General features: G+C 38.2%; 1 protein-coding gene across 2 annotated transcripts; it reads right to left on the minus strand.

Annotated features, from left to right (window-relative positions):
* Positions 1 to 616: 616 nt before the first annotated feature.
* ugp2b (UDP-glucose pyrophosphorylase 2b) lies at positions 617 to 16,559 on the minus strand. Of its 2 annotated transcripts, none has more exons than XM_079458603.1 (10): positions 16,150 to 16,559; positions 13,141 to 13,274; positions 10,525 to 10,632; positions 6,070 to 6,255; positions 5,133 to 5,266; positions 4,025 to 4,322; positions 3,072 to 3,269; positions 2,043 to 2,285; positions 1,660 to 1,764; positions 617 to 1,522 (listed from the first exon to the last, which is right to left on the minus strand). In XM_079458603.1, the coding sequence occupies exons 2-10, from the start codon at positions 13,237 to 13,239 to the stop codon at positions 1,415 to 1,417; spliced, it is 1,479 nt and encodes a 492-aa protein (XP_079314729.1). In that variant the 5' UTR covers positions 13,240 to 13,274; positions 16,150 to 16,559; the 3' UTR covers positions 617 to 1,414. The 2 variants fall into 2 exon arrangements, with proteins under 2 accessions (XP_079314729.1, XP_079314728.1); XM_079458602.1 differs by having other exon boundaries at positions 922 to 1,522; positions 15,380 to 16,195.
* Between the last annotated feature and the right edge of the window lie 31 nt (positions 16,560 to 16,590).

Genomic DNA, 16,590 nt, shown 5'->3' on the forward strand with positions numbered 1-16,590 from the left:
TTGAAAATAGTTAATAAATGTGCATTACCAAAGCAATGTTCAAATGTCTCATTTTTCGTAGGTTAAGTCACCTCAGCATCAGTAGAATCATACAAAATCCAGTCACGTGACATCCTCTGTGATCCATCCAGCGCCAGCGTGTTTCAACAGCAGATGTGTAAACTAACCCACAGAAAAAAACCTGCCACATAACAGTCAAAAGCAATAAACCTTTTAAATCCTGTTATAGATTATGTAATATTTACCATTACACCTCCCCACAATCCCTGAATGAAAGCTGTATTCTCTGACTGACCTACATGCAAATATTACAGCCACTCTGACATACATTAGCATCTCACACAGGGGACGTTTTTCTGTCTATGCGCACATTTCCCTCGTTCATATAACCATCTATCTAAATACGGGAGTCCTTCAAATATGAAAAATGTGCATTTGCAGTAAACACTAGCCCTTGATTTGAGCTGAGAATTACTCATATCTCAGCTGTAATACCTCAGTCACAGGGATTGATTTATTGCATCAGTGAAACGGGTTGTAATTAAATGGTGGTATAGAATAAACTCATTTTAATTTCTCTGCAAATTCGAAGTTCTTTTTAGTGCATTTGGTTGCTAACACCTTTGTGATAAACCGTCCACATGCTTTGTATTATCTCAGAAACGATATTAAATCAACCAGTGTGTTTATCTTGCAGGTTATCAACTCAGGGAGTTTAATGCTCGACTGCTTTCACATTACCATACCAGTGGAAAACTATAACCTGCAGCCTCCAGGGAGACATTGTGTACAATTCTCATGACCGTAGCGGTGGGCACTTTTTCCTCCTCGAACTCATACTCTGTGCCTGCTCTATATATAGATAACAAGCAGGTGCGTTTAATTCCCAGGAACGTCTGGGAAATCAGACATGAACTGCTTCTATGTTGTTACATATTGCACTTTATTTAGTTCCACATAACTTGTAGGATCTAGAACAGGCTCTAGAACACAAAGAGGGAACCTTCGGCCTTCACTGTCGCAGTGCACTTATTGCTTCACCCCCCTTTCCTTCACATTTTTATAGAGGACGTTGACCCAGAAAGGGACAATACATGAAGCAATAGTTACAATAATAAGAGAAATACTGCATTCTCAGAGTAACAAAACCCTAAAACATGATGGTAATTTGTGCTAATGTTCAGCAATGCGTACATACAATGACATATTTTATACAGAAAAACTCTGGGACACTGCAGAAAAGAAACACTAAAATGTAGAAACACAGACACAATAGACCCAGACGACTACAAAAATAAATCTCTGGAATGACGGAAGCTGTCTGAAGGTGATCAGCTTCACTGATGGTTGCTCTGAGAGAGGCAGGGAGTGTAGGTCATGTGAATTGGCAACCAGGCCACACGGCAGAAAGGCATCAATGGTCCAAGATCCGAAGATTTCCGGACACTATTTTGTTTTCCAACATGGAGCCTGCTGGAATGTCGATTCTGTCTCCGTGGTTAGCTATGATGATAACAGTACCCTGGCGCAGACGGAGAAATTACATTTTAGAGCTGACTGCTAAATCTTCTTTATAACTTCAACGTTCTAATGAAAATGATCTAATCTGAGGAATATGTTTAACAATATTTCCAGAAGGTTTTGTACAGGTACTCGTACCTTCAGAGAGACCTGCTTTCCGAAGGTCACGTCTCCAGACACAGTCAAGTGATCCAGCTCTAGCATGTCTGGAATGCTTTCGAAGCGTGTGAGATATTCTTGAACCTGAAAAACACATGAATTTTAATACTTCACCCAAACATTCACAGTCTCAATCAGAATCAATAGCATCAATTTCTCCTTTTTGTACCACAGATGCACGTCAGTCCTTATTATTCCTAATGCACCAGCTGAGTTAGTAATAAATACTTATACATTTTTTGTAAGATACACATTCAAAACCCAATGTACACACGGGCACATGACTAGACGCTGAATGTTTAAATGTCCTAAAAAGCATGTAATTGTTTGTCATACAATTTGTTCTTTTTTATGCATTGTACCTTAGTGAAAGAGCTACCCAGTTTGACGTGAGGGGTGGTGTGAAATTCACGCTTCTCGCTCATGGTCAGTGACCCTGCATCCAGGCTGTACAGGTTGGACATGACCAATAGGAGGTCAGAGGTGGTTTTGACAGGCAGAAAGCGGCTGCGGGGTACACTAATGCCCAGGGCGTTATCAAAGCACTTGATGGCAGCGCCCACTGCAGTCTCCAGCTGAATTACATTCAATCCCCCATCTAAAGTCTGAGAGAAAGACAATTATTGTTTGTAAAGTATTATTCATGCTTGTTGTTTTCATATTAATGAGAGACTACATGTAATATATTTTTTCAAAGCTGCGTACCACTCTATTCTATCAGCATCACCACAAGCTATTGTCAAACATCTCTCCTCGTGGTTACCTCATGGTTTCATGTTTGTAGTCTCCTGTGGTATCTTATGTGAACAAAGAACCCACCAGAACAAGCTTACCCAACGATTTAAGGAGTTCCATTTGGATAGTTCAGTTCCTTACTCTGATCACGCTCTAAAAATGTGGTCTTTTGACATATGCACACAGATTCTCTTCTGCTTTGTGAAATGCTTGAGGAAAGGATTTTGTAAGTGGGTTTAATTCAGAAGTGAACTCTGAAAGGAGACTGTAGTACAGTTTTACAGTGTCCCACGAGCTTTGATAAATGAATCAAGGTCAGTCTGTCTCTCTTTCTTTCTCACCTGGGGCTTCATAAAGGAGAGAGACATAAAAAGAGCGAGGGAGCCCAAGAGACAATGGGAGGTGGAATGAGAGAGAGGAAGATTCTCTGGTGCACAGCTATATTATAGAAACAGTCCTCTACTTGGTTTGCTGCAGCACTAAGATCAAGTGGTGTCCCAACATAAACATTAGTAAACAGGTGAAAAGGAAAACTAACAATTTTGTTTTCTAAATCTTCATCGACACAACGAGGGAAGAACCAACAGCAGTACAACAACACATCTTAAGCCTTCGACTATGAGATGAAAACTTAATAAAACCTTCAGTTTTCTTACCTTAGGGTTGACTATAATCTCCATGTCCATTTCGTTTTGTTCCTGAAGTCTCTTTATGGCAGACAGAGATATCCACAGGTTGTTGGTGTTGAAGATTTTAAACTTGGAGACGGATTTGAATTCATCTACGTGAGCTTTTGGTACCTGGGCGATCTCCAGTAACCGAAGCTTACCGTCATACTGAATAAGTGTACCTCCCTGGAGAACAAACACACCATTTCAGATGAAAACATAACAAAACCCTCTCATAACTACACAAACAAAGCCTCATTTAATTACATATGGCAATATTCTTGTGCACTGCTAAGTGAATGGCCAATAATTGAGTTGGTAACCAAACAACATTGGTCCCCGTTGACTACAGAAGAAAAGAAGTCATGGAGGTTTTAAATTAAACGAATGTAAAAAAACAGTGTCAGAATATTTATATTTGGGGGATCTCTCTCTTTAGCAAGAGTCACAGGTGATTCTATCACAAGTGAACAGTGTTAAATAGTGTAAATGAGTAAACTGTGTACTTAAACCACATTTATAGTGCCACATTTGTAGTGTTAACCCTAATTGTTCAGGGCAAAAGAAAAGGACCGCCTACTCGGCTTACAACCAATCACTGTCCTAAAAGCTTATCTAGACTGTCTCTTGTCCCATTTTTATTTGGGTAAATCATTCATAGATCAACGTCTTGGAGAAGTGTTTCAGCTACCATTACTCTTCTCATTTGAGAATCCAGCCCAGCCTGTCTCAGCTGACCACCTGTTATCATATCACCTAACACGGATGTCTAATCCAGGTGTGAAATGGATAAATGTTGAGTTTTTTAGATTAGCGTCTGTAACTTTAAACTCTCTATGCAATAAACACATCGTAACAGATGTAATCTAAGGCTAAATAGAAACACGGTCGTCTCGTCTGTGTAAACTATACGACATCACACACAACCTTCATGTTCTCACCTTGACATCAGCTCTTGTTTTGTCTGTGACCTCCATGATAAACTCGCACCGTTTGCCGTTCGGCTGGCTCACCAGGTGATTCAGTATAAACAGGTCTACGGTGGCGCCCAGGTTATCGATGTTGGAGACGAAAATGTACTCCTTCCCTTCAGCGATGAGCTGCTCCAGCAGACCGGAGTTATAAAAGCTGGAGTAAATATCGCCGTGACCGGGAGGATACCACACATCCGCATTCTCTCCAGTCATTCCCATGTCCTTAGCAACCGGCAACAAGGATTCCTTATTAATACGTGGATACCTGAAGAAAAAGTGAAATAAAAGGTGTAAATAATATAAATATTATGTTATTTATTCACCCTTATGTCATGTAACCTGTATATGACTCTTTCTTCTGTGGTACAAAAAGAAGATGTTTTTGGAGAAATGTCTCAGTGGTTTTAAGTCCATACAATGGATGTCAATGGGGCCCCATGGTGTTTGGTAACCAACATTTTTTTAAATATCTACTCATACAGGTTTGCAATACCTTCAAATGTTTTGTCCTACATAAAGAAAAGTCTTCAAACCTTTGAAATATTCTCCATCTATGTTTCTAAATATTTGAAATCTAAATGTGCTTTCAAATGTGTTTTTATCTAAAATTGTATTCCTGCACTACAAGCTTATTCAGGTCAAATGAAGCCAGAGAGATGAGGGGGTGGCAAAGGATGCTACATCTGATGTTGTAGGTAACCTTCATCCTTTAATCAGACTGTTTCTTCAACAAGCTTCAGTTTCTGAAATGGTCCGAATGACACATGTAGCAGTGTCCCATCTGCATCAGCTGCTAGCTTTGAGATACATTTCAGCTCTGACAGCTCATCAAATATGAACGCATCCACATTATATGCTTAGAAACTTCATGAATCTTTAACTGTTTTTAAAGAATGTTAGTGTGTGCTGACATTATAAGGTAGAATACATTCTCTGTTAACATCCTCTTTAAAAAAAATTCTCCTTAGAAGTGTGCGCCTATGCTGTGTCATGAACTATATGGTTGGCACTATGTTTACCATGCAGAAATGTGTCTGCTATGAGATTTCTATCAGATGAACGTGTGGGTTAATACCTGCTCTGGTTGAAAGTGTGTATCTTGACTCTGTGATGTGTGTATTTCTGTAGGATCTTCTTGGTATCTTCATCCGTGTTGAAAGAGTTCATGAGCACCAGGGGAACATCAGCATTGTAGGTTTTATTCAAATGCTGAAAAAAACAAAGGACAAAAGATAAGAAACAGCACCATCATTCTCATATAGAACTGTCGGATGTTTTGAGAGATTTTAGGTCAGTTTCCTGCGGGTAAAATATGCTCATAAATCCCAGCCAACTGATGCTCCCCAGCCTGAGGCCTGCTGAGGGCCTGCCACGCTTAGAAACTACAGTCTGTATATCAGAGGGAGAAAGACAGATTTCCCATTTACATCTACTAATAGGCTTTATTCAGAGAGGGGGATATCAGTCGACACGAGTCAGGTAAACGCTCTGTTCTGAAGAGACACTGAGCTGAGTGTTCTTCAGCAGGGAGGTCCCACAGGGCTCAGTCTGGGGCCCCTACCTTTTCCCGCTTGCTCAGAACACCACCCTCTCTGTTTCAGTTTCACCACTGGTTCTTTCACAATCACAACCTAACATTCAATCGATGGCACTGAGTGAAATAACTAGCACAGAGTCTGGAATGTGGCTGTGTAGGAAGGAGAAAATCATGCAAGGGAGGGACAGAGGAACACATGTTTGTGATTTAAGACCTATGGGTGGAGGTCCACTCTTGCAGATCTTTCAGACAGCTGCCGAGTTTTAAACAGCTAGAGGGATTTATATTTTCTTTGGGCTTTAATCTGAGAGAAGTAACTTTTTTAAGTAACTAGAAATTATAGAAAGTTTTCATCTTAAACTTGTTTAAATGTAAATATGCACATCATGATAGTTTAATACCAAATAAATGACTCCTCTCAGCTTTAAACTATAATGTCTATAGCAGTGCAGGCTTCAAGTGTCATGAGACAAACCTCGATCTGCAGGACGGTCAGATCCAGGAAAGTGTTTTCGTTACGAACACTAATGAGGCTCTTGGGCCCCTTGCAGCCCATGCTGGTTCCCAGACCTCCATTGAGTTTCACCACCACCAGCTTATTCAGGCTGACGGCTATGTTGTCCGGGAGACCCTTCGACTTGATCTTATCATATGGCTGAATCTGAAACAGAAAAAAAGGTTTACCGTCACAATGGTTTACTTACATTTCACCACCAACCAGATGTATATTATACAAGCTGAAGTTTAAGAATGACTTTCATTGAAAATACTGAAGATATTTTACTCCAGATCCATTTGCTGTTTGTGTGTTTGTCTCATGGGATTTTTGTTCTTCAGAAGTGAATGAGAGGACAGGCTGTTGAGGTCAGATATATCACCAGTGACCCTGCGGTCAGTCTTCCAGTATTACCGGTATCAACTTACAAACACACCAAACCATCACAACACTTTTGAAAGCAGCACATCGGATTTCACATAAAGGCAAAGACTCATTTAACTTATTAATACCATAATAAACAGTCAGACTGTAGGATCAGAGACAGAGAATGTCTAGAGGAAAGATGATGAATGTGTTTTTAAAAGAAAGGAGTCATTGAAATGGTTATTTAAGCTGGCTGGGGCTCTCTTCCTAATTCTGTCTGTTTCCCTGAGGCCATCAGACATACTAGTGAGTCAGGACCAGATAAAAGTCACCAAGTCACACAAAAAACAAATTTGGGAACAGTACCAGAGATGGAGTCTAAATATCCATGATAAATAATGATCATATTTTGGCAGATTTATATCTGTTTTACATTTTGGCAACATTGTGTTAACCTTCAATATTTACATAATTTACATTCCCATGACTTAAACACAAATATGGATGTAGAAGAGAGAAGATAAGAGAGAAGATAATGTAACCAAGGTCATCCTCTATTTCAGGGACAAAAACGATTAAGAGAGAGCAAGAGAGAAGCAAATGTGGATAAAACTGGATTATCACAATGGGATAGAAAAAAAAGCCAACATCAGTCTCTTTAACCATTTCAGATGCTGAAATCTCAGGGCTGCTTAACGTTTATAACAGGAAAGTTCTCCAAATACACCCCTCCATCTTTATAAAATATATATAATATATCTTTATTAAGCTGTCAAAAACCAACAGGATTCTAGTGTTCTAAGCTCTGCTAAATATTAAAGGAAAAAAAGTAAACGAGTTCTTCCAGAAAGCAGTCTTAGAAACAGGCCTGACACGTGGCTTTCCACGTGTTCATATGACTCACAAATACACGTCCCTAATAGAATCCAGCAACAATTATTCAAAAACCACAGTGATGAATGTGACTGTACGTTGATGCCAAACGCGAAAAAATTTGCAATATTTGGCGGTTTGAACAGAGAGAGCGAGTGAGAGAGAGCGTGAGAGACATTTCGGGATATACTGAAGAAGTCCAATTTAGGCAGAAAGTTATGTGTTAGGACAAATGTTCTGTCTAATCAAATGAATTTCATAAAATATAATTATGCTTATTGTACAAAAACAATCAGAAGATAATGCTACGATAATAGAAATATTATTTTTTAGAGTTAGAGTTCTAGTGGTGTCTACCTGTTTTCAGTCTGTAAGGTAAAACATCCCAGTCTCTTATATTGATATCAATCGTCTTTGACAGTAGAAGCAAAAAAACTAAATGACATGACTTAAAGAAACAGTTCACCCACAAATGAAAATTCCGACATCAGTCACTCACCCTCAAGTATACATTTCTTTGTTCTGATGAACACAGAGAAAGATATTTGGAAGAGTACTGCTCACAAATTCTTGAATAATGAGGCACAATTGCTGACGTGCACTTATTATTCAAATTATGAAGATAAACTTGTTACAAGTTTGCTTCTTACAAACACACTATACAGTGAAATATATAAAGGGCTCGCGTGAACACCACACCTATATGTGCTTTAACATTTCAAAAGTAATGAAGGGCCGGTCCTCCCTTCTACCCTCCACAAGATGTTGGAACCTGACAGGGGATTCGAGTCCGGCAAAGAGCCGGTGTGGTACTACAAAGATGGAAGCCCACAATTCTCTGGAACGTAATTAAATGCTGTAGCATTAAGAATAGTCTTCAATCGAATTACAAACCAGTTATTCAGGAGTTGTCCACATTCTTGAACTACCTCTACTGTATCTTCAGGTAATCTTAAGGTGATACCCAAAAATGAAAACTCTGTCATCATTTACATACTTTCAAATTGTTCCAAATCTGTTTAACCTTCATTGTTCTGATGAACACCGAGAACAATGATATTTGCACTTCACAAGCATATTTATTGACAAAGGTCAATCCTATTCTGCTCAAAATGTTTGTATAAGAAAAGCATACGATGTTCAAAACAGGCAAACATGTTCATTTGAAGAGGGTGTCCACACACCTATGGGTCATGCAGTTTACATGTAAATTATAGGACAAGGATGTTTCCCGTTTAAACAGATAACACCCCAAATGTAAACTATTGCATACAAACACATTAAATGTAGGGTTGTTAAAAAGGGCTTGGGTGGGAGAGGGAGACATTGAAAAAGGCAGTCATGATGACATGCACGCAGGGTTAAAGTTCTGACTAAAAGCTCCACATTGACATCACACACAAACATTCGACTTACTGTCAAATCAATCAACTACTTATCTTAAAATGGACCAGTTTGCTAATGATTTGCTAAGACCCTTATTCTGGGATATTCATCATAACTGACATTTATTTTGGAAGGATTGGGGTCACTGTCTAAAGTTTGGAAATTACACACAAATACATGACACAAAATGTAGTTTGTTTGCTTGTTTCACAGTAATCTTAGTTCAGCGTCATCTTTATATCACTGTGATGTTAGTGACAGCTCAGCCTAAACCCCAAACAATAAAAACATATTACAATATTTTAAGTAAAACGCAATGTGGCTGATACAGAGAGCAAATACCATCTGCCTAAATGTACACATATGAGACATCCTTACATTCTCCTGTGATTCCTCCAACCCCAACCAAATCTTTATGCTCTTGTCATTATGACAATCGCTGTTTTTACGGTGTTACACTTGGGTAACAAAAGTTTGATAACAAAAGGGCATCACCTTCTGTTAACAGATGAAGTTTGTACAAAAGGCACACAGTAGACACACAAAAGGCAACCAATGTAAACTTTATCCTTTTAAGTCTGAATATAGCTCTGAAGAACTGCTGAAGTCATACAGCCTATAATATTGAGTTGGTAATATGATCATACGCTAGACATCGCACGGACCAAATGCCTCCCGCAAAACCTTGACACTTAAAATCACACATCAAACAGAAACATCTCCACACTGCTGAGCTCTCCGTCAGTGAGGGTCAATACAGCAATTTGTCAAACCTTTGCAGCCACAGGTAGAAAGCGAAAATAAGAGAGGGGGAGAGAAAGTAAGAGTATCCAAACAGAAGACATCTTGAAGAAATTAAATACACTATGTATGTCTTCTTTATACAGTTTTTATTTATTCAATCGCTCATGTCATACCGTAGCTCATGAAGATTTCAGTTAGCTCTCAAGTGTCTTGAATACAAGCGCAAACTACAAGCATCTAACAGTTATGACGTCCCAACACATTAGAAAAGGTATATTTTACATGTTATTTGAAATTTGGTCAACACCAGCGATGGCCGCCATACGCAAGAAGCTACTGTACACTGGATTTTATGTTAGAAATGATATGATGTCTGGTGTGGACATGGTGTCAGATGCCTGAAAGAGAGCACTATGTGTAATATTCTTAACTCTGGGTTTCATAAATAAAAAGATTTCCTGGTACTTCCTGCATGTGGATCCTTATGAAGCTGGAGTTGTGTGTGAGGAAGGCGAAGCAACACCGGATTTTTCTTTATTTAAAACCTTTACACACACACGCACACACACGCACGCACGCACGCACAAACACTCACACAAACTTTTGTTTGCGGTTTCTCTTCCTTGCCCACAGACTAAAATCAATATTAAAATAAGCTTTGTTCATAATCTGTCTTTCTCTAACACAAAAAACTCAGTTTAGGCTAATAACCCACTTTGAATATCCCTATACCACCACTTTCGAGAATCCTGTTTTACTTCCCAGCGAGCTTAAATAACACACTTAATACAGTACAAATTAAAATAATCTTTTCAGGCAGAATTGTGGGCAGCTTCTATTTACAGTTGGCCTGTTCCCAGAGCCTGAGGTGATGCTAATGCCCACACAAAAGACACGCGATATGAATGCTGTCTCTTTGCTTAAATGGCTCACTTTAAATCATATACAGTGAAATTAGACTTGACCTACTGTTTATTCAGTTTATTGGTCTATGGTTACAATAATTAGAACTATGTTAATTGATGAAGTCATTGAGTGTAAGAAACAAGCTTGTGTTTATCTTACCGAGTCCTCTGGAGGCCTGTTGATTTTAGGCCACTCCACTGAAGGCCCCTTTACTTGTAGAAATCGGTGGAATATCTTCCTAAAGCCCTCAAAGTCCTTCTTAGATACCTGTAGAGGACAGCAGGCAAAAAAGGAAAGAGTTAATTGTATTATTGATTATGTCATCATAATGCTTTTTTAGAGTAATAAACGTTCACTTTAAAGTCAACCTTTACATCTTTAAGCAGACTATGCATTAATATAAACTTTTAGTAAAATATAATCCACTACTGACCAGTGTAACTTGCCCATAAACTCACTGAACAATGTTAATGTCAAACCCTAAAATGTGACTCATGTGATCAATGTGATCTGTGTCTTTCTCTGATTAATCACAAATGTTTGATGATTTTAATCCACTTATTCTCAAATTGAATGGACATTTTTCAATCCTTTATTTATGCTCCATCGTGTTCTCAACGTCAGATCTAATTCAGCATCACCTTCTAATCCTCTTCTGTACAATCTAGTAATTAAAACTCCTAAAGGCCTGTGAAATAATTAGAGCCCTGCTGAGAGAGAGCGTTGGGTCCTCGGGCCACTCACAGAGTATATCATTAAGAATAAAACATGTTGATAAAAACCCAGAAACCTCCTTGTGCCTGCTGTGAGTTTCGAGTTACTCTTTACTCTAATCAAGAGGTAATTTTGATAAAAAAACCTATAAAGGAAGCTACAGAGGTATATTTCCTGTAGAGAACAACAGTAAACGGTTAAAACAAACAGAGAGTGTCCGTGTCCTTCATATAAAAACCCAAGACTTTGCTGGAATGCAGCAGGTTTATTTACACAACATGCATTAATGCACAGATATGGTATTTTGATATCTGAAATCATAACTTCTTGTCCCATTATTTGATTTGTGAATATTTCGATCACTATTTTGATCATGTTTTAAAGGTCAGATGTGTAATTTTTTGGAGGATCTATTGACCATGTTCAATATAATATACATAACTATGTCTTCAGAGGTGTAGAAATACCCTACATAATTAAGCGTTATGTTTTTATTACCTTAGAATGAGCATTTTCTATCTGCATACACTGCGGGCCCCTTGCGTTGGTTGCAATTCACATCCTCACTGCTTGATGCTGCTAAATTTCCAAGTTACAAAACTATATTTTGTAGGAATTTTATTTTATTTTGGCAAATATTTAATTGTTTTACACAGGGGGAAAACATTTAATATGAAATATATCGAAAACTGATACAAGTACAATAAATGTTACACTATGTAAACTCTTCAATAAATTTGACAATTAGCATTACATCAATCATTTTATGTCCCCAATTTGCAGTTGCCAGGGTGTGTATTTTAATATGTCATCTTGCAGTAAATGTCTGGGTGGGATTGTTCGTGAGTAATGGAGAGGGAGGGGTCTCGGAATGGCTCAAGCGGTCAGTATGTGTCACTGTGGTGACCACCAAGCATGATTACTACCATATGGAGAGCCCTGGAGTTCAGCATCTCCCAGATGTAAGAAATATAAAATATTAAAATGACTTAGACATTTACCACAGCAAAAGAAAATCAGGAAAATAAATAAAAGGAAGAAGTGCCATGATGGTCTAGGTGTCCAGAAACCAAATTCAATAATTTGCATAAATTAGGGACATCAGTTTGTAAGTTTATTATTTTTGGCAATGTTGCTTTTCTAATCGGTGATTACATTTTCAAAATTAAGCATCTCTAAAGGTACAATCAGACATTTTCATGTTCGAAAACTTGAGGCGCTTTTTTATGTTGCTAGGTAACCTCCAAAACAGCTGTCCTGTCAGTCATGGATTATAGAGCGAGCACTCTAGTTGCTCTCCACTGTCATATTATCAGAAACTTTAAAGGTACAAGCAGAGGGAGCTTGCTCTGACCTTGCTCGGTTAACCCGCATCAGTAAACACAAGTTTCTCCTTCATCATTGCAGTCTCCGGACACGTCTCTCCATTCATTCGATTGGACAATGGGGAAAAAAGGGGGATGACGCTTTTTTGGTCAACCGTCTAAGAGTGTTTTTATCATGCTATGCAGCCAGCATGCCACAAAGTAAAATGCTTTTGAAGGTTTGATAATCACTGTCGGACCTCAATTCACTGTTTGTGAGATGTTACCGTTACTAGTGTTGCTACAGTCATGTGAAATGAACCTAAAAGAAAGTGTTTTTTTTTTTATGGAGTCTGCTATTGGTTAAAATCTCAAACTATTTTCCCAAACATTATTTATTTTTCTAATGCGCAGTAGGATCAAGCTGAAGAGATTTTCTCATTTGAATATTTACTTTTAATATATTTTATATTATATATTTTATTTGTCATGCTTATGTATTTGTTCATGAGCTCTGCTGTGGTTAACATAATTTATGGCCAGAATCATACCAAGAAAATCCAGTTTTGCTCTTCTTTCCAACACGTATTAAAATAGTGGAAATTATAATGTAATTCTTGTGAGCTTGATACATAATGAAAACTCTGAACCGAATGCTATTGACCGGTTAATCTCTCAGTGAATGTTTTAAATGCCCATTTAGGTTTAAGTGTCTTTGTTCAGAGTTGTTCTATGTGGAATATGCTCATTCTCTCACCTCTTCATCCGCACCTTTGGCTGTAATCAAGAGTTGTTCCAGCTCGGCATGCATTGAGGTTTCCAGCTGCTGCCGCATCACTTCCTGAAACTGAGCCATTCTGCTGTGGATGCTCAGTAACTCTATACTCAGACCTGCAATAACAAACAAACATCATAATGTTAACTCCAACAATAACTTCACAATTTTACTTAACCACCACATGTTTTTAAAAGAAAGATACAGATCAAAAACTTACATTTACATGTATGCATTTGGCAGACGCTTTTATCTAAAGCGACTTACATTGCATTATCCTATAGATTTATACATAGGTATCTGCAATCCCCTGGGATCAAACCCACAACCTTGCATTTTTAACGCAATGCTCTTACCCCTGAGCTACAGTTGGACCAAACAGTGAAAGAAAAAAAGCCACAAAGTGACCAGAATAAATGGGAACTTCTTCAGTAGTGTTTCAAATCACCACAGGATGCATTTGGTTGAGCGTATACAGAGCAGAAATAGGATGGCTTTGATGAAGCTAAAAGTATCAACTTTATTTGCCCAAATTTCATCATTTGGATGACGTCACTCAAAAATAGTAAGCTGTTACTATACTACAAGCAAAATAGAATAAGTGCAGTAAATGTGTCAATATGTTACTTGCAGTAAGTCATTAATGGTGTAAACGGTCCTGATAAATCTAAATAACAGTGATATAAACACGACAAGGAACCGACAATTGGTATTCATGATATTATACTACTGCTCCACAATGAAAGGACAGGTCCCATCCCAGGGGCCATTAAAGCACAGATAACTTATCAAGAGAATTTGTAGAGTATAAAAGACACACCATCCAGTGGGTTCAGGGTTAATTCGCTGCGACACTGCCAATCTGCAAAGGTTGCAATCCTTTAGATTAATGCCTAACTTATTAATGCCCACAGAAATACTTGCATACAAATAGTTTATTTAGTAAACATTATGACACATTATTCAGAAAGTTGTCACAAGCTCTTCCTCCCAAAGTTGTGTAAGAACAAACACACTCCTACACTCCTGGTTTAACCAAATTCCGTTTTATAAGGCTTACATTTATTTACTGAAGATGTGCTGTATGACGTAGTTTTTTAGGCTAAAACCCCAAAATGAACATTATTTCACTTTCCCCACTCATAGGCAATGGTTTTTTTCAATGTGTTTTTGGTTTAAAATGTAATGCTTAAAGAAAGGTCTATGGTTAAGAAAAGCTCAAGATATTGTAACGTTTTGTTTTCCAACATAAAACACACCACTGATACATCACTCACTCTTCAAAAGCTATTCAATATCATCATTATACACAAAATCACAAAAATAATGCAACATGGGCCTAAACCCCAAAACATGTAGATGAAGATTCAAGAACAGAGTTACTAACATGTTTTTAAGTCTGAAAGGGTTTTTTAAAAGATAGCAATTGTGTATCATTTGTTCATTTGTGTGTTGTTCACAAAGCTTATATTTGTGATAAGTCACCCTATTCAAAAAAGCCTATTGGCATTTTGTCCCAGAACTAGTGTGACGCCAAATTTTGGGTTGGCCTAAAGAATATGTCAAGACTCTATATTGTGCAAAGTTTAAGACCTGTTGGACCACATTTCATCTGTACTATGAAGCGGACCATCATCTAATCAGGTTAAAAATAAAGGGCGTTATGGTAACAAGTAACAACTGAACATTTTCACTTGGATAGTGTACAAAAAATTCCCAGAATGGGTTTCTCAACAGCTGCTATTCAAAATTGTCTGCCGACATTCAAAAGTGTAGATGTTTTGGATATTCTTTAAAAGAAAAGAAAACATAAGATAGTGTTTATACATCTGAGACAACATCTGACACCAGTGGACCTCAATCAATGATTTATCAATGATAATTATATGCTAAACTTTCAGCCGTCACAGTTGAGATAACCAATATGAAGTTCTGCCAATATACAGAAACGGAGCTCTAATGATGACTGGACTTTATAAAAGACACTCTTGGGATGTACCACGTAAGCTTGTTTTTGCTAAAAACATATTTACAGTATATTCACAGTTTCTCTGATGGAAAGAGAGCTTCATTCAACTCTGACTCATCAAAATCTAACTGAGAGCTTCAACATGATCTCTAAGATCCAGATCAAAATGCACACATCAATAGATATCATCCACTTGCTTCGCCTTATAGTCCATACCATCTTTAAAGTAAGTTACAAAAAGAATGATCTTACCTTCCACGTCAAGCGACATTTTCTCGCGTCTGTCCAACTACAGTCTGCTAAATGCGGTTAAATGTTGAAAACACGGGACTACTGTTGTTTTCTTATCGAGGAGTCATGAAGGTAAATAGCAGCACATATAATCTCCCGTCGCCAAGTAAAGCTTATTGATAGTAGTAATAACTGGAAACGGGGAGAAGGTCAGCTGATCGATTATCTCATCCTGTTCAAGGGGGCTTTTAAATGAACCATCGCTATCTCCTTCTCTCCTCCCACTGTACCGAGTAACACCCAGATCAAAAACGACTCTCCCGTCGACCTTTACACGCGCAAATAGAAAAGGTGTGTAACTTCAAATACTGAAGTACCCTCCCTCACACAGAGCTCATCCCATTTCGGTCCGTCATTACTACACGTCGTACTATGGTGGTCGAGTCCTACTTCCTCGATCCCGAAACGATTCTGCAGGATATTCATTTTTATTTTTTAGGTTTCCATTTTAGCAAATAACGTTACTGACTTACACTGTATGACTAAATGTTGGTGCGGTGTGGACAGTGCGCGTATTTACAATACAGATAGGCTGAAGGAGTCATTCATTGCAACTCATTTCGCCTTCACTTTGACGCAGACGCTTGACGGTTTTTTCGATGTATCGAAAAAACGTCGCTGTTGAAATCCGAGCCGAGACGTGCTTATGAACACGCCAATGGGAGCGATCTGACGGCGTTCGAGTGTTATAAATGTAAAGCGATTGTGAAAGTAAAATTGAAGGGTCTTACTCTGGAGGTTGGAAGATGCTTGCGGTGCGCTGGCGGAGGTGGATCCGGAAAAGCGACGCGTTTTCCACTGACCAACCAACTTTCTTCTCTCAGCAACAGCGCTGCAAACTGCGGAAGTGCTTTGATAAAAGATTAAGAAACAGGCTGGGCATCATAGTCAGTTTTGTAAAGATTATCACTGCTTAGATTGTAGAATATACAATCTAATATATTGTTTCATCTTTATTGTTGTAATTTACATTAAGCATCGTTTTAAAATAATGGATTAGGGATTGTGAGGATTTTATATTTTAACTGCAAAATACAATCATAGAAAAATATATATTTGCTTATAATAAATGCAAGATATTAGCAAAGCTGCGAGAGATTGGATTTCCTAAGCCGTTGGTTGGACGTGAGCTTTGCGCAGTAACCAATAGGAGCCCGTTTGTTTCAGCTGAC

This window comes from Barbatula barbatula (assembly GCF_947034865.1).
Source record: "Barbatula barbatula genome assembly, chromosome: 6".
In the NCBI taxonomy this organism is placed as follows: Eukaryota; Metazoa; Chordata; class Actinopteri; order Cypriniformes; family Nemacheilidae; genus Barbatula; species Barbatula barbatula.

What these genes read in the sequence shown, in the direction of transcription:
- ugp2b (XM_079458602.1), bottom strand. An exon ending in ACAGGCCTCCAGAGGACTCG is followed by an intron (nt 6,256 to 10,524) that starts GTAAGATAAACA and finishes TTTCTGTTTCAG; the next exon opens with ATTCAGCCATATGATAAGAT. An exon ending in AAACAAGAGCTGATGTCAAG is followed by an intron (nt 3,270 to 4,024) that starts GTGAGAACATGA and finishes TTTGTTCTCCAG; the next exon opens with GGAGGTACACTTATTCAGTA.